Source organism: Phyllostomus hastatus, unplaced genomic scaffold (assembly GCF_019186645.2).
Source record: "Phyllostomus hastatus isolate PE091 unplaced genomic scaffold, TTU_PhHast_1.1 phas_contig_41, whole genome shotgun sequence".
Taxonomy (NCBI): domain Eukaryota; kingdom Metazoa; phylum Chordata; class Mammalia; order Chiroptera; family Phyllostomidae; genus Phyllostomus; species Phyllostomus hastatus.
The window spans coordinates 8,457,888-8,477,201 of record NW_025333876.1 but is presented as its reverse complement, the minus strand read 5'-3'; the positions used below and the strand labels follow the sequence as shown (position 1 = coordinate 8,477,201).

Genomic DNA, 19,314 nt, shown 5'->3' with positions numbered 1-19,314 from the left:
CCATACAAATGGCCTGTCTTGGCTCATGCTTCAGATTTTCCTAAATTCTCTCAAGCAAGCAGCATCTAGCTTCAGGGAGCCCAGTACCTCTTCCTAAGTTGCTCCAGGCCCAGCACTAGCAGCAGCCAGCCTTGGTTCACAGCTTGCCCTCACCTGGGCACTTCAAAGTCTAGCATAAGTAGTGGCCATCTGCAAATCATTCTGTATATTATGCTGTGTGACTAGACAGAACACAGGCGGTAGCTGACTTTGGATGTACCAACAGCAATCAAGGCTCAACTACAACAGGAGGGTATATAAGCCCACACAGTGGACACACCTTGAGTACCCAGCTTAGATAATAGGGGAGGCTGTGCCACTGGGCTCTACAGGACACCTACTAGATTAGGTCACTTTATCAACCTGTGAGACAGAGCAGCTCTACCTAGGACATAGAAATAAACTCAGGGATGCTACCAAAATGAGGAGACAAAGAAACATGGCCCAAATGAAATAACAGATCAAAACTCCAGAAAATGAACTAAATAAAATGGATACAAGCAATCTATTAGATGCAGAGTTCAAAACGCTGGTTAAAAGAATACTCAAAAAATCTAGCGAAGGCCTCAATAGCATTAAAAAATCCAGCCAGAAGCAAAGGATATACTAATTAAAATAAGGAACAATTTACAGGGAATCAACAGTAGAGTGGATGAAGCCAAGAATCAAATCAAAGATTGGGAACATAAGGAAGCAAAAAAGAGCCAGTCAGAACAGCAAAAAGAAAAAAAGAATCCACCAGCCAAGATGGAGGCATATGTAGTAGATACACTGTGCCTTCTTGCACAACTAAAAGAAGGACAGCAACAGATTTAAAAACAAAAAATAACCAGAACTGCCAGAAAACTGAACAATTCCAAAATTGTTTGGAAGTCCGACAACCAAGGAGATAAAGAAGAAACATTCTTCCAGACCAGTAGGAGGGGTGGAGATAGGCAGAGGATGTGTGGCAAGGCAGGAACTGGAGGACCAGGCCCCATGTTTGTGTGCGGATAAACCGGGAGGAACAACTGGGGAACAAGACAGACCACACAACCCAGGGTTCCAGTGTGGGGAAATAAAGCCTCAAAACCTCTGACTGAAAAAACCTGTGGGGATTCAGGGAGCAGGAGAAACTCCCAGCCTCACAGGAGAGTCCATTGGAGAGACCCACTGAGTTCTAGAACGTACACAAAACCACCCACCCAGGAGTCAGCATCAGAAGGGCCCAATTTGCATGGGGGCAATGGAGGAAGTGATTGAAAGCCACCAAGAGCTGAGCAAATGCTATTGTTCCCTCTCTGACTCCTCTCCCACAGACAGCAGCAGAACACAGTGACCTGCGTTGCCCCACCCTGGTCCACTCTGGTGAATACCTAAGACTCCTCCCCTTACTACATAACCGATGCACTGAGACCAAAAAGGCCCAAATGAAAGAACAGATCAAAGCTCTGTTGATGAAAGAACAGAAAAAACACAAGTAAGTGATGAAGAGACAGCCAACTTATCAGGTGCAGAGTTCAAAACACTGGTAATCAGGATGCTTACAGAAATGGTTGAATATGATTGCAAAATAGAGGGAAAAGTGATGGGTATGAAAAGTGAAATAAAGGAAAATGTACAGGGAACCAACAGTGATGGGAAGGAAAGCCAGGACTCAAATCAATGGTTTGGAGCAGAAGGAAAAAATGAACACTCAACCAGAACAGAATGAAGAAATGAGAACTCAACACAATGAGGAGAGGCTTAGGAAGCTCCAGACAACTTTAGACATTCCAACATCCGAATAATAGGGGTGCCAGAAGAAAAAAAAGGCAGAGTGAGAAATAGAAAGCTTATTTGAAAACATAAGGAAGGAGAACTTCCCTAATCTGTCAAAGGAAACAGACTTCCAGGAAGTCCAGCGAGCTCAGAGAGTCCCAAAGAAGTTGTACCTAAGGAAACACACACCAAGGCACATCATAATTATAATAGCCAAGGTTAAAGAGAAGGAGAGAATCTTAAAAGAAGCAAGAGAAAAGGAGACAGTTACCTACAAAGGAGTTCCCATAAGGCTAGTAGATGATTTCTCAAAAGAAACCTTGCAGGCAAGAAGGGGATGGGGAGAAGTACTCCAAGTCATGAAAGGCAAGTACCTACATCCAAGAATATTCTATCCAGCAAAGCTATCATTTAGAATGGAAGGGCAGATGAAGTGCTTCCCAGATAAGGTCAAGTTAAAGGAGTTCATCATCACCAAGCCCTTATTATATGAAATGTTAAAAGGACTTATCTAAGAAAAAGAAGAAAATAAAAAATATGAACAGTAAAATGACAACAAACTCACAACTATCAACTGAACCTAAGAACAGAAACAAAAACAAAGATGACCTGGCTGGCGTAGCTCAGTGGATTGAGCATGGGCTTTGAACCAAAGTGTCACAGGTTCGATTCCCAGCCAGGGTACATGCCTGGGTTGCAGGCCATAACCCCCAGAAACCGCACATTGATGTTTCTCTCTCTCCCTCTCTCTCTCTCTCTATCTCCCTGCCTTCCCTCTCTAAAAATAAATAAATAAAATCTTAAAAAAAAACAAAGATGAACTAAGCAAACAACTAGAACAGGAACAGAATCACAGAAATGCAGATCACATGGAGGGTTATCAGTGGGGAGGGGTAGTGGGGAGAACGGGGGGAAAGGTACAGGGAATAAGAAGCATAAATGATAGGTACAAAATAGACAAGGGGAGCTTAAAAATAGTATGGGAAATGGAAAAGCCAAAGAACTTATATGTACGATCCATGGACATGAACTAAGGGGGAGGGGGAATGATGGTGGGTGGTGGGATGCAGGGCAGAGGGGAACAAAGGGAAGAAAATAATGGGACAACTGTAATAGCATAATCAATAATATATATTAAAAAAAAACAAAGAGAGAATACAAAAAAATTAGGATAGTAAAAATAGCCTCTGGGACAACTTCAAGTATACCAACATTTGCATCATGGGGGTGCCAGGAGAAGAGAGAGAGCAAGAAATTAGAAATCTATTTGAAAAATAATGTCAGAAAACTTCTCTAACTTGGTGAAGAAAATGGACACACAAGTCCAGGAAGCACAGAGAGTTCCAAACAAGTTGGACCCAAAGAGGAACACACCAAGACACATCTTAATTAAAATACCAAAGTTTAAGGACAAAGAGAGAATCTTAAAAGGAGCAAGAGAAAAACAGTTATCTACAAAGGAGCTCCCATCAGACTGTCGACTAATTTCTCAAAAGAAACTTTGCAGGCTAAAAGGGATTGACAAGAAATATTCAAAGGGATGAAAAACAAACACCTACAACCGAGATTACTCTACCCAGCCAAGTTGTTATTTAGAATCAAAGGACTCATAAAGAGCTTATCAGACAAAAATAAACTGAAGGAGTTCATCACCATCAAACCAGTATTATATGAAATGTTAAAGGGTCTTCTCTAAGAAGAAGATGATAAAAAATATAAAGAATGCAATGGCAATAAACACATCTATCAACAATTGATTAAAAAAAAACAAAACAAAATAAACAAGTAGAACAGAAATGGAGTTATAGATACAGAGAACATTGTGATTGTTGAGAGATGGGAGGGTGTTGGATGTATGGGCAAAAACGGTGAAGGAATTAAGAAGTACAAATTGGTAGTTACAGAATGGTCATGGGGATGTAAAGTACAGCATAGGGAATAGAGTAGCCAAAGAACATATGTGCATGACCCATGGACATGGTCAGTGGTGTGGGGACGGCCTGAAGGTGTGTGTGGGGGGGAGCTGGGTAGAGGGCAGCAAAGGGGGAAAATATGGGACAGCAGTATTAGCAAAAACAATAAAATAAACCATAATGTAAAAATAATAAAATAAAAAACAAGATAAACTATACGCATTCATCTTTGGATATGGTATGTTGAGTAACTAGTTTTTTTTCTTTATTTTTTATCTGGAAGTCTACATTTTCTATAACAGTATTCATTTTTGGTAGTATTTTAGGAAATTTTATTACCTTTATGAGGTTAAGGGACTCCACTGGAGACAGCAATATGATGGTTTAATTCCACTATTTCTGGTTTCAATTTTCAACTTTGAGAAGTCAGCAAGAGTTTTTCAATTTTTGTATATTGTAATTTGACTGATGTACTACAATTATTCTTTCTTTTTATTTATCCCACTTTTGATTTAGCTTTGTAAGTTTGAGGATCTCATTAATTCTAAAAAATTCTCAGCCATTTACTCATTATTTCCTTTCCCTAATTGACAGAGTCTTTTATTATAGGTATGTTAGACCTTCTACTATATCCTTCATGTCTCTTAAACCCTTCTATTTCCTGTTGCTTTGTCCTGCATTCTGGGTAATTTCTTCAGCTCTATCTCCCAGGTCATGAACTGTCTTTTCATCTGATCTAATATATTTTTCACCGGCCAGGAAGCTTTTTCTGTAAAGACGAGATAGTAAAGACTTTAGACTTTTCATACCATATGGTCTGACTATAAATGATTGAGTATGGCTATACTCCAGTAAAACTTTATTGACAAAAACAGGTAGTCAATTAAGCCAGATTTGGTCTGCAGGCTGTAGGTTTCTGACCCCTTCTTTAAACCATCTATTGCATTTTTTATTTCCATCACATTGTTCATGTTTGGAGGTTCAATTTGTTTTTTCAGGTCTGCTTACTAATTTTTATATTCTTTTATCCCATTGTTATACTTAAAATATAAAAGTATTTCTCACTGTCTGATAGCAACTCCTGAATTTGTATAGTTAGAATTTGGATGATGGGGCATTCTGTGTTACCAGATTCCTAAATTTTACTTTATTTTTTAAAAAGATTTTATTTATTTATTTTTTATGGAAGGAAAGGGAGAGAGTGAGAGGGAAAGAAACATCAATGTGTGGTTGCCTCTCATGCTCTCCCTACCGGGGACCTGGCCTACAACCCAGGCATGTGCCCTAGATCACGAATTAAATTGGTGACCCTTTATTCACAGGCTGGCACTCAGCCACTGAGCCACAATGGCCAGGGCTTACTTTACTTTTTAAAAGATTTTATTAATTTATTTTTAGAGGGAGGGGAAGGGAGAGAGAAAGAAAGAGAGAGAAACATCAATGCGTGGTTGCCTCTTGCGCGCCCCCCACTGGTCACCTGGCCTGAAACCCAGGCGTGTGCCCTGACTGGGAATCGAACTGGCGACCCTTTGGTTCACATTCACTGAGTCACACCAGCCAGGGCTGATTCCTAAATTTTGGACAGCAAATGTTAGAGTTCAGATAGAAGAGGATAACAACACTACCTCAAAAAAGTATCTGAATCTATTCAGTTCTAGGGTTCATGTAACAAGAGATATGTGTGTTCTCACTTTTAAAATCTATTCTTTATTTGATAATTATATGCCATCTCTGAAGACTAGATTCTATAGTTTCTGTTGCTCATTCATAGAGGCTTATTTCCTCATGCGTTTTCTTAAAGTTGAAGGTTCTTGATCTTTGGAACTTTATCTGAAGCTATTGTTTAAAACTTATTTAAAGTATATTCCTCCAGGGAGGATTAAATTTGTTTCTTCTATGCCCCTGGGAACACCACCATTCAATTCCATTCTATACCAAACTTTTAGCTTTGATTTTTCCAGGCCACGCAGGTAATGTATTCTAGCTCCAAAACCATATGAGGGCTTATGGTTAGGAATTTCAAAGAAGCTTCCCATGTTTATGACATTTCAACAGAACCAAGGTGGAAACTCATCCTTTGTGTGGTAAATCCTTTTCTATTTGACCCTTGGAGGGTATGGTTGTCTAAGGGTCCTGGCTCTGTGAAGGGGAGTTTTTGATCTGATCTTTTGGAGCCCTAAGCTTTATTTCTTTTTCTCTATGAGTGCCAGAGTCCAGGCTCTAGGCCACTAGAAATTTGCCAGGGCAAACACCAGCTTCTGTACTTGTTTGAATTTAAGTTTTCAACTCATTTTTGGCTTCCAAATAATTCCCTTCTTTCTTGCAAACTCAGCCATGAGTTTAAAAAGTTTTTTTTTTTCATTTTCTTATTTCTTTTTCCTTCCCCTTTTTAAAAAGTACTCAGTCCAGTTTTCAGGAGTGCTCTAAGTAGAGGAGTTTCCCTAAACATTCAGTCCCTCTTACTGTCAGAAATAGAAGTCTGTAATAATTTCACAGCCAGGAGAAATACACAAAAATGTCACTAAAAAGGTGTCTAACCTCTTTGTTTTACAGATGAGAAACTGGCTGAGGGAGTTGAAGTCAGTTGTTTAAGAGTCCATAGTTGGCGGCAAGGCAACACCAAAATCCAGGTTTTCCGACTGCCAGCATGGTCCTTGCCCATACACAGTAATGTCTATTTTGGCAAAGGATCTATGTAAAGTGCGGCACTTTTCATAGAGACGTGGAAAGTATATATAAAGAACTGTGGTCTTATTCATATATTCCTGCCATATGCTATTCCAACCTTGGCAGTTTAGCTCATCATGATATGTAGCTGTCTGAATGACAAACATTCAGACAAATCAAACTCACAATCTCTTTTCACAGTCCTGTTTTAGACCCTCATCCCATCCCCAGAGCAGCAGAGATGCTCGCTCTTCTTGCCTTCAACTTATAAAGCAAGTTTGTAATCTTGAGACTTGGAAAAATTCTCACAGCTCCTTTGCTACAGGGCAGATGACATCCTGCTTTGATTAAAATCTTTACAAGGCAACTCATACTAAGAAGGTGACCTATTTACAACATTTTAGGATGTTACAGTTTTTAAACATGTGTTCTTTTTTTTGTGAGATAGTTTTATGACATAGGCTCTATTCATGGAACAAATTAAGTTAAGAGGTTAACTACAAAACTTCCCCCATATGTTCTCTTCCAATAAAAATTAAGTCAGTTTTCAAGGGAACAGTCTTTACTTACTGAGAAAGAATATGGTTAAGAGCATGAAAATTATTATTTTTTATTTTACTATTGTTCTATTATACTTGTCCCAATTTTCCCCATTGCTCTCCCCGTCCTGCCCACTCTCCACTCCCACAGTCAGTGCCCACCCTGTCGTTCACGTCCATGAGTCATCCATACACGTGCCTTCACTAGACGTTTCCCCTTCTTTCCCCCTTCTCCCCCTCCCCTAACCCCACTGGTCACACTGTCAGTCTGTTCCTTGTTTCTATGCCTCTGGTTCTATTTTATTTGTTTGTTTATTTTGTTCATTAGATCCCTGTTATAGGTGATCACACGGCATTTGTCTTTTGCCATCTGACTTATTTCATTTAGAATAATACTCTCCAGTTCCATCCACGTTGTGGCCTCATACCGGTCAGAATGGCCATCATAAACAAATCAACAAACAACAAGTGCTGGCGAGGTTGTGCAGAAAAGGGAACCCTAGTGCACTGTTGGTGGGAATGTAGACTGGTATAGCCACTGTGGAAAACAGTATGGAATTTCCTAAAAAAAAACCTAAAAATAGAACTTCCTTTTGATCCAGTAATTCCACTGCTGGGATTATACCCTAAGAATCCTGAAACACCAATACAAAAGAACCTATGTACCCCAGTGTTCGTAACAGTGTTATTCATAATATCCCAGGTCTACAAACAGCCTAAGGAACTGTCAGTAAATGAGTGGATCAAATAACTGTGGTACATTCACACAATGGAATGCTACACAGTAGAAAGAAAAAAGAGTATGAAAATTATTTACAGTTGTAGATAAACTAAAAGCAGAAAAAAACTGAAAGCAGAAAAAGAACTAAAAATGAAAAGCAATGTACTTCATTCTTGTTAATTCCTTAAACAGAATTAGATATGACAAAGATTTTATGATTTAAATTCAATGATTTTAACAAACTGAGTACATAATATACTAGTAATGAAAATAAGAAAAAGTTACGAAGTTCCAGCCAAGATGGAAGTGTAGGTAGACATACTGCACCTCCTTACACAATGAAAAGAACGACAACAAATTAAAAAAAAAAAAAAAGACCAGAACTGCCAGAAAATTGAACTGTATGGAAGTCTGACAAATAAGGAGTTAAAGAAGAAACATTCATCTAGACTGATAGGAGGGGCAGAGATGGGAAGCCTGGGCCAAGAGGACATGTGGCAAGGTGGCAACTGGAGGATAGGGTGATCCCACATTTTTGTGTGGATAAGCCAGGAGGAACAACTGGGAAGTGAGACAGACCACCCAAACCAGGGTTCTAGCATGGGGAAATAAAGCCTGAAAATCTCTAGGTGTAAATAACTGTGGGGGCCCTGGTTGGTGTGACTTAGTGGATTGAGTGCCCCCCTGTGAACAAAAGGGTTGCCGGCTGGATTCCCAGTCAGGGCACATGTCTGGGGTGTGGGCCAGGTCCCCAGCAGGGAACATGTGAGAGACAACCAGGCAGTGACGTTTCTCTCCCTCTCTTTCTCATGAATCAACTGTTGAACATACTTCATAGCACAACTTGCCAATGACCTACCCTTTGTCATGAGGAGGCTGATCTTCCTTTGCCCCTTCCCTTTTGAGAGCTAAGTGGACACGGATCCAAAGTTCCTTCCCAGACCCGCACCTGAGGAAGTCATGGCCTGGCAGCACATGTGACACCACTGCACATAACCGCACAGGGCCCATGGCCAGGGCCCCGCTGTACTCTGAGAACGTCAGCTCATGCTTATCTCATTCTAGCTGCAAGACTCAGTTTTACTGCACTGCTCACTCCCTCCATTTGTTTCTCTGATAGTATTACTACCCATCACAACTGGAGAAGTCAGCTCTGACAGTCACTGTAATAGGCAACACTGAGAGGCAGAGAGAGCCTGTGGAGGGACCAGTGAAGATGGAAGCAAAGTAGATAATTTATTTTATTTTTACTAGACTTCACATCCTAAATGCTTAACTCAGCACTTGGCATATAAAAAGGATATGGGAGAAGAAGCTGGAAGGGGATAGGTATTTCTTGAGTAACCATGATGGTCAGGAACTTGATAAATGCTTATTTGTTGATAGGAAGGCAGGAAGACAGGAAGGCACAAGGGAAACAACTGTATGCATAAACTATGCATATAACACATGTAGAAATTTATAGATGTAATACATATAATTTACATATTTTATCACATTTAAATATATATAGTATACATATCTGTAAAATTTTTAGACTGGATTTCCTGTGCTTTTTGTGATTTGCATATGATGGAAATTCCAAAAGAGGTATTTCATGAATGTTCTGATTAACTATATCATCACTGGAATAAATGCTCTAATTTCCAAATTGGTAACTTCAAAAATCACCACTCATTTGTAGATATAATTTCTAGTATTTTTGCTAAAAACCCTCTTTTGTAAACAGTAAGACTATGGTCCACGTGCTGACACTGGCCTTCATGCACAGACAAACATGAGACACAATGTTAGGAAAAAAACCAAGAACAAACTGAAGCATACATCAAGCAGATGTGCACATGGACCCTCGCACATCTAGTGCCTACCCTACCCAGAGGTAGGCACTAGAGTTTGTGTACTGCCCGCGTTCTTCGTGGTCAAAGGAATCACCCTTGCTAGCACTTCCATGTGTAAACTCAGCTTCTCCTCTCAACAACCTTACCACGTAGGTCATATGTTCATTCCCATTTGACTGAGGAGGAAGCTGTGACAAAGAGATTAAGTAGTTTGCCCAAAGTCACATAAGATGTGGTAATTTGAAAAAGGGAGTACATGGATGCTGAATGATACCAGAACTGAGGGACTAACTGCAATGATCTCAAAATAAGGGCAGCAAGCTAATTGCTAGAGGGAAGGGGCACCTTATGTTGACACAATGCCTCATCATTCTGTTATTCTGTGTCTGACAATTTGGAGGTGGCACCACTGTAAACAGCTGAGGTCATGTTAAGAAGAAGAGTTCAATGATAGAGAGCCTCACTACACAGCTGTATACTTGGGTTAGATAGCTGTGACTGGTGCTCTGGTCAAAAGGACATTTCTGAGCTCCACCTGTCATGACCAAGAATGTTCATGGAGAGTTGGGTGTAGAACAGGAATCAGCTAAGTACAGTCTGTGGGCTCAACCTAGCCCATCCCTGTTTTTGAATGTTTAGTGAGTTAACAATAATTTATAGTGGCTGGGGAAAAAGGTAAAGATGAATAATATTTTGTGGCACATGACATTTACACAACATTCGGAATTCAGTGTCTGAATATGAAGGTGAGGTCACAGCTGTGCCTGTCCACTTACATGCTATCTCTGAGGTCTCGAATCCCAGTGGATGAGAGGACATAGCCCTTGAGTCTCATCCACCTACCACCTGGGCCTCTACAGGAAGTGTGCTGACACCTGGCTTAGCAAGTCACTGTACCAGAGGACAGGTAACACATTAGATCAGAGCAGCAGTGTGGACTAACAGACACATTGCTTCAGGCTCTGACACTGAATATGTTGGTGCAACAGTGACACTGCTAACTGTCTTCTAATAGTCCTTACTAACAAAGTTCAGTGTGGTGCTGCCAAGCCTGGAAGTGTGGAGCAGCCAGGATGTCCAGTACAGTTTTTCCTGAGATTTCCGCAGTGAAGTGGGTGCCTACATGGGATGGAGCTGATAGGGGTGACACTCTTGAGAAGTAGGAGGCCCCAACCCCAGCGGTGTTTGAAGGCTTTTTTTCATCTTGCACAGACTCACTCTCTCCTCCCAGATTACCTACATTCTGTTGATTTGATTCTCAGAATTTGGCTGTATTCACTTAGATTTTCTATCGCCCCTCCTTAGATAGTGATCTTTTGTCCCTTCATATGTGGTGGACACTGTGACACCACTGAGGCCCAGCAAAACTACGCAAAGGTATTCTAGGCAAAGAACTTGCCCACCTTTGACTACAGTCGTAAAATAAAACTTGTTTTTTAAGATAAAAAATGTGTTTACAATGTACTTTATAAAAAACGTTCTTCAAAAAGTTGAACTTAAAGTGAATTTCTGTTCACTGAGTCATAATATCCTATAATTTTCATTATAAAATTATTTTGGTATAAAACTGAGATACTTTTTTGTAGAAAAAGTTCACAGCCAAGACATAAAAATTAAACTGAAAATGCAGCAAACCATTAAGTTTCACATGGAGTAAACAAAAACCAATTTTGAAATGTAGCCTTAACAGCACAGCACTGAAAGCAAGTCACAAATGCCAGCATCATACTAGAGGACTGATGCCGTTTGGAAGGCTCTGTGTCTGAGGATAGGAACATGTGAGAAGCTGAGGTGGTCTGTGGTCTCCTGGCCTTTGAGTGCAGCTAACATGACACGCAGGAGCTTAGTCCCTGCTCTCGTCCAATTTGTCAGTGTGGGATGAGCACATGCTCACCACTGAGACTATAAACTTCAGGGACACAGCTCTCCTTATAGGAGCTGACTCAACGTTTCTTCTGAACTGAGTGATGTTTGGTACTGAGCCGCTAAAACCTTAACCCCAAATTGTGCATTTAAAAGGGAAATACATCATTATTTCAAATAGTTAAAACAAATTCATTTCATTTCATTTATTCTATTTAAAAGCAAATTGATGTGCTGACAATCCTGGAATGGATATTCAAAATTCTACACCAGGCAGTACTACCTTTCAGTGCAATTTGTATCAAATAATAATCATAACAGCCACACTTATTCAGCACCAGAGCACACCCAGTCCAGTGCAGCCCTCTGTAGGTTGTGCGGGTAATGCTCACACCAGCTTGGCTGTGACAGATCCAGGACAAGAGGCTGAGGTTGGATCAACAGACCACCAAACACTGTGATTTTAAATTTGGTGATTTAGAGATACTCTGTCACATTGAATTCTGTATCATCTCACTGAAGATACAGCAGTGGTTATTAAAGCATGGTCCCAGGGACAGCAGCATCATCTGGGACCTTGCCAGAAATGCAGATTCCTGGCCCATCACAGACTGACTGACTGACTCAGAAGCTCCCACTGAAGAGGGGAGAAGCTGAGGTTTACTGAGAAAATTAACAGCAAAAATCAGGCTGCCAGGAGACTAGCCTAATCCACAAAAACAGAACAATTTCCAAGGGCCCTTGAGCATATCAGAAATAGCTATTTTACAATATATAAACAAATAATGACGATGCATTTTAGTTCCCCATGGTCCTCTGTCCTGGGCAATGCTCTAGAAATCAAGTTGCAGGCATTGCAATTACATTATTATACTTAAACTAGCTTATAGCTGGCATCATTTGGATTCACACAGTTCTCCCAATTGAACTGTGCATCTTATCCAGGCCAAAGGGCCAAATATTTCCATGTTAAGCTCGAACTGTACATGTCTAGGTTTTATAGATTAGAGGTGGGAGATGGGTGAGATTGGGGCTCCCTTTATGTAGAGATTTGTCCTGGGAATTCCTGAATGACAAGTGGATAAGGGACAGCCTTGTAGAGTGATTGGTGCTGGTGTGGAGTGTGGGTGTATCCAGTGTGCTGTGGGGTGCTGGGTGGCACAAGGGGAAAGAGAGGAGGCAGTAAGTGGGGGCCACAGCATGGTTTACTTGGACTTTGAAGCCAGAGGTAGCCTTACCCTGGGCCTGTGCTGAGAACTGAAGAAAGGAGGCAGAAAACATGATCCCTGTCATCAAAAAGGCCTCCACCTTGGGCTTCAGGATGAAGGGAAGAAATAAGGAACAGAGAAGCAAATGGGGGGTGAGGGAAGCAGGCAAGTCACCTGGTAAGGAACCATTTAGTGCCTTCAACTTGGGCCAAGAGCATGGGAACATGAAACCCGGATTGCAAAAATTTGTCCACACCAGTTTCTACTCCCTAATGCCCTGGGGTAAGAGAGGACTTATTTGTGCTGGATGGAAGTGGACTAAACAAAGGGAAGAAAACTTACTAAGAGCAAGCAGCAGCAGGGAGCCCAGAACCAGGAGATGACTTCCTAACAGAGGCCTCTCTGCACATGGAGTCAGATCAGGCAGCTCTTCTCCTTACATGTCAGCCTTGGCGTCACCAACCAGACTGTTTTGCTCTGAGGTGCAGCACAGTCCCAGAAGTATTAGGGAAAGGGTGTCCTAGGAAGGCTGAACAGCACTTCATGTCAGAGGACCTGTTACCTTGGTGGCCCCTGAGGTGCACCTTGTCCTTTCTGGTGTATCTGAGAGGCAGGACATTGGAGTCAGCCTGGGGATACCTTCTTGGGGCTCTGGTTAAACCTCAACATACTCAACTGTTCTGGGCCTGCCCTGGCATCCCATTAGGAGGTCGTGATGTTCCTGAAGCAAATTTTCAAAATGAATATATCGGGGTCACCACTGGACACATTTCATGAGGTACCAGGGAGGGCTGTTGCTGTTTAGGGAAGGACTGGTTGGTGGCTCTGAACTTAAAATTTTTAGAGGAAATGTAGAATCCTTAGAGGATGAATCTGGTCCCAGAATTTTAGTAAACAATGAATACTTCCTTAGGGGTTATTCAAAGCAACTATTCTCTAGTGGGACACTCAATTTCAAAAGAACTCATATCAGGGACAACGGCTTCCTAAGAGGAAGGGTGCACCAGCAGCAGCACCTTTCCAGGGCTTCTTTAGCTGGTCCACCGACTTCTTGGATGGTCAATGCATTCTGGGCACATATAGGTCCATGATCCCTCATCCACAATTCCAAATAGAGAGATCTGAAAGCCATGTGTTTAGGTGGCAGTATGGAAACTTCTTGGGCATCAAACCTAACTTGCCCTGAAGTGATTTTTAGCCATTATTTACTGTAAATGTAAATATCATTGTTTCACTAAATTATTATTTTATTCAATGATGAAGTACTCTCCTGGGAATTCCACACTCTATGGCTAATGCACCGTATTACCTTTCTAAACTCCAAAAAAATGCTAAATTCCACAGCACACCTGCCCCTGAGGCTTGGAGAAGGGCTGTGGGCCCAGATTGCCGTCTCAGGCTTACAGACAACTGCAGGGGCCCGTTTCTCAGACCTGGAGTACAGCTACATCCAACCCCAGACAATCAAAGGCATATGGTAAAGCACGAGCAGGGGTGAGGTGGTGGCAAAACTGAGGTACAGTTGAAGGCTGGGGGCCAGTATGGGGTCACTGGTGTCCAGCATGACCAGTAGTCTGATGAGACAGGAGGTGGCTGGTTCTTGAGTAACAGTTCCTGCGATCTAAGGGTTACTCAGTCAGGACTAGGAGGGTCGGGGGAGATGCTGGACTGAGCCTTGGAGGGTCAGGCTGTCTTGCTAGAACTAGAGGCACCAATGACTAACTGCCTAACGTACTTGGTGAAGCATATCTCTGACTTCTATCAACAGCCATTGTCCCCGGTGTAGTCGTTAGCATTGAATCTTGAAAAACACAGATGCTTGTCTCAGTTGTGGCAGCCCCCTCAGCACCAGAACCTTGTGTGTCTTTCCAGCTACATTTGAATTTTCTAGAGCATAGGGGTCACCATTTTACTCTTCTCTGTGTCCTTGGCACTAAACACAGTGTTGGGCACCAAGGACGCATCCAGTAAAGGTTGTTGATTAATGAAAGGCCTGCCTAACTAAGGGTCACTCCCATCTTGCTTGCCCTGACTCCTAGATCACAGGCACGACAGAATGTAGCTAGGCTGGGTCCCATATACACGACCCTGCTAAGTACGGATGTGAGAGAATGGAGCTGTGTTTATCTGTTCCATTTGGCATTTAGTTTTCTCATAGTTTCCTTAAAACTACCAAATTTCTACTAAATTTAACTACAACTATCCCCTGAAGTAGAGGAAGAAGGTAGATTTTGTTGATGGGAAAAAGGGAATGAAGACTTGCCAAACCAACCTTCTTATTAGGTGATGATGTCATGGGTGGTTACAAAGTCAAGGACTTTGGAGATGCAAACAACTTTAGAAATCGCCAACATCCTCCAGTATTTAGGACTGCTCCAAAGGCACATGGTTGTCACGATCAAGACCAGAAGGAGAACCGTGTCCCTCAGGTCCTAGACGGGCACTGTTTTCTACACTGAAAGTGAGGCTCAAGACCCAGGACTGTCTGTATTCTATAAGACCATCTTACTTCTCATGATACTTCCTTAAAATGTAAGTTTACAAATTTTACACAGTAAAACCTCATTAAATCTATAATAATTTATCCAGCTTGAACTCATTTGTTATGTAATTAGCAGAAACAAGTATGGTTAAGAACTAAAATTGCTAATATTTATACTCAATTTACATATCAGACTGCCTGCCTGCAAAATTAGTTAGAATAAGTGAGGTTTTACTGTGCATACAGCAAACAAGCACACAAACAAACAGGTAAAGGACACTTTTGGATTGTTTGAAAATGTTTGCAGAAGCCCATGTACTAATCCAGAACTTCAAGATGACAGAAAACACTCACCACTGCCAGCACTACTTTCTCTCTTGCTACGGGAACCTCCGCTGCCATCTCTGCCAGACTTTATGCGCTGGAACAAGAAGAAGATGTGTTTAAAAGAATAACTGATATTCCTTCAAAGTTGAATATAACTAAATGCTGATTTTTTAATTAGTATTACTACGTGACTTTGAGACTTACTTCTCCAATTTCCTGAAAGCTGGGATCAAACTGATTATTACCTGAGTTGGTTCTATAGAAATAAAAACTCTATTGTTTTGTAAGTCAGAGGTTCAAAGCCTGCCTTCCAACATTCTGAGTGACCAGTCCTTGTCATACATTCAAATGGCGCTTACACTTCAAACTGCAGTGTAACCTCTGCTTATACAAACATCCTAAAAACCATATAATCTCTTAATGTGAAGTTCAGGTTTGAGCAGAGCCATTAAGAGGCGGGTGGGGTGGAAGGGTAGAGAATCTACAAAAAGGCTATTTCATGTATTGGTTCTACTCTACAATGATTGGACCTAAACTGTTACAGGGAAAAAAAGACAAATAGGCTTTCAAAATTTAACTTCTACAATAAATGCACTATTAAAATCTCAGAAATGCCTAATCTGTTCAACAGAATACTTTCTTAGACACAAACTCCCCCTTAAAACACAAGAAATACTGCCAAGCTGCGATACCTTAGGTTTCCTTTTACATTGTATTGTTATGTGTTTGTCTTCAGTGTTAAAATTTTTGTTTCAACACTAAAACTTAGTCACACTGCAAGACTGTTTAGATACAGTGTAGTGAACAGAAACACACACCTTCTGATACATATTTTCTGTACAATTGAATAAAAAATTTTAAAGTATATTTTATTGATTATGTGATTACAGTTTTCCCAATTTTTTCTCCCCTATATCCCCTTCCTCTTGCACTGCCCCTTCCACCTTCCAGCATTCCCCCTTAGTTCATGCGCATGGGTCATACACGTAAGTTCTTTGGCTTCTCCATTTCCTATACTATTCTTAACCTCCCCCTGTCTATTTTATACCTACCATTTATACTATTTATTTTCTGTACCTTTCCCCCCATTCTCCTCCACCCCCTCCCCACTGATAATCCTCCATGTGATCTCCATTTCTGTGATTCTGCTTTTGTTTTAGTTGTTTGCTTAGTTTATTTTTGTTTTTTAGGTTCAGTTGTTGATAACTGTGAGACTGTTGTCATTTTACTGTTCATACTTTTGATCCATCTTCTTTTTCTTAGATAAGACCCTCTGAAATTTCACATAATAAGGGCTTGGTGATGATGAACTCCTTTAACTTGACCTTATCTGGAAAGCACTTTATCTGCCCTTCCATTCTAAATGAAAGCTTTGCTGGATAGAGTAATCTTGGATATAGGTCCTTGCCTTTCATGACTTAGAATACTTCTTTCCAGCTCCTTCTTTCCTGCAAGGTTTCTTCTGAGAAATCAGCTGATAGTCTAATGGAAACTCCTTTGTAGGTAACTGTCTCCTTTTCTCTGCTGTTTTTAAGATTCTCTCCTTATCTTTAATCTTGGGTAACTTAATTATGATGTGCCTTTTGGTGTGCTCCTCCTTGGGTCCAACTTCTTTGGGACTCTCTGGGCTTCCTGGATTTCCTGGAAGTCTATTTCCTTCACCAGATTGGGGAAATTTTCCTCCATTATTTTTTTCAAGTAAGTTTTCAATATCTTGCCTTCCTCTTCTCCTTCCAGCAATCCCATGATTCAGATGTTGGGATGCTTAAAGTTGTCCTGAAGGTTCCTAAGCCTCTCCTCCCTTTTTTGAATTCTTGTTTCTTCATTCTGTTCTCATTGAATGTTTATTTTTTCCTTCTGCTCCAAATCATTGATTTGAATCCATTTCCTTCTTTTCACTGTTGGTTCCCTGTATATGTTCCTTTATTTCATTTTGTGTAGCCTTCACTTCTTCCTTCATTTTGTGACCAAAGCTCAACCAATTCTGTGAGCACCTTGATTACCAGTGTTTTTAACTCTGCATCAGACAGGTTGTCTATCTCCTCGTCACTTAGTTCTGTTTCTGGAGTTTTGTCTGTTCTTTCATTTGGGCCATATTTCTTTGACTCCAGGCACCTGTTACGTTGTAAGGGGCGAAGCCTTAGGTATTTGCCAAGGCAGGGCAACCCTCTTTGTTGTGTTGTGTCGCTGTGTGTGAGGGAGGGGTCAGAGAGGGAACAATGCCATTTACTCCACTCTCATCCCATTTCCCTCGTTCCCCCCAATCAGATTGTGCCCTTTCAGGTGCTGAATTGTAGGTGGGTGGGTTTGTGTACATTCTAGAACCCTGTGGGTCTCTCCAACGAACTCTCTTGTGAGGCTAGGAGTTTCTCCTGCTGCCATAACCCCCAAAGATTTTTTTACAGTGTGGGGTTTTGAGTCTTTAGTTTCCCTGCACTGAAACCCTAGGTTTCACGGTCTGTCCTGCTTCCTTCCCTGGTTGCTCCTCCCAGCTCGTCTGTGAGAGAATGTGGGATTGCCTGCATGGCCTGCTGCCTAGCTTTGGCTGCATGTCCTCTCTGCCCCAGCTGCCAGTCTCTGCCCCTCCTATGTTCTGGATGAATGTTTCTTTAACTCCTTGGTTGTTGGACTTCCATGCAAATGATTTTCTGGCAGTTCTGGGTGTTCTTTTTTAAAAAATTGGTTGTTATCCTTATTTTGGTTGTGCGGGGAAGCAAAGCGTTTCTACCTATGCCTTCATCTTGGCCGGGACTCCTTGAGTCAAAAAATTTTAACACAGGCTGATATCTTATTTAAATCTTTAATTACAGAAATATAATTTTATATTTATTTCAAAGGACAATTATTTATTCTCTCAACACTGAAAACTCCCCAGGTATTAATAAATTACCAGTTCATGGATGAGGTTATTGATATTATGGTCTGCTGAGAAGAAAAATATTCTCTTCAATAATAATTCAAGACTTATTTCTATAAAATGAAACATTCTCCTAAAACTTAGGATTTTAAAATATGGAAAAATGCTGAAGTTTTGTCCCATTAAAAAAAAAGAAAGAAACCTCTCTTGAAACCTCACCTGTGCCCTTGCTTTTATAAAAAAAGGAAATCTAAAAATTATGAACAAAACAAAAACTTAAACATCTACAATCAGATTTTATTTCACAATTTGGTTTTTAGCTGTCCAATTAAGCATCTCCAAAATATCTAAAAGACAATGCAAAATAATCAAGCTCATAAAGACAAATGTATACATAGCTTGACATTTTTCTTCTAATCAAGTGTGAACACAGACTTTGTGTCCTACTTAAGTAACCCTAAGTTTGGGACAAACAAATGTAGAAAGGAGCACCTTCTGTGTCCACTGCTTTCTTTACTTGAGTACCTTGCTCTGTTCCTTGCTGTGGTGGGCCCAAAAAGGTGGGTTGGCAGGCACACACTAAGAAGCCCAGGGGAAGCCCAGGGGAGGCCTTCACGGCGGACTTACAAACTCAGAGACCTAAAGTAACCACATAGGATGGTGTGAAATTAAAACTTTCTAACTAAAGGCAGTTCGTGTTGGTCCCAGGTAGTCAAGTCCCAGGATGGTATTTTTCCCTGACAAAAGTCAGTCTTTACCTTAACTAAGCCTGTTTGTTGTCTTTTTGCTACAATAACACACCTTTGGATTATCAAAGTCATTTCCTTTTTCCTGACCCCCTCAGACCACAACCACTGCACAAGAGCAGAGACCACAAATCCCCTCATTGTTGTTAATTGTTAACTGTTAATTGTCCTATATCCACCTATGTAAAAAAGAATGTGTTTAATTAGTTTTACTTTTTATCCAATCCTAGAGACTTGCTTCTCCTACCTCCCTATTCTATCACCAATGGCTTTCATGTAACCCTCTTATGTCTTGTCCTTTCATACTGATGTATAAAATAAGTGGTAAAAGTGCCATTTTCTGGAGCATTTTCTCAATCTGTTGAGATTTTACT

At 40.9% G+C, this 19,314-nt stretch overlaps 1 protein-coding gene across 7 annotated transcripts in view; it reads right to left on the bottom strand.

Annotated features, from left to right (window-relative positions):
- Positions 1 to 19,314, bottom strand: part of IFT88 (intraflagellar transport 88) — a 193,911-nt gene that overhangs the window by 13,168 nt on the left and 161,429 nt on the right. For all 7 annotated transcript variants that reach the window (XM_045844893.1, XM_045844899.1, XM_045844898.1 and 4 more), the window contains one exon: positions 15,365 to 15,431. In XM_045844893.1, the coding sequence (XP_045700849.1) occupies positions 15,365 to 15,431 (67 nt within the window). The remainder of the gene's footprint in view (positions 1 to 15,364; positions 15,432 to 19,314) is intronic.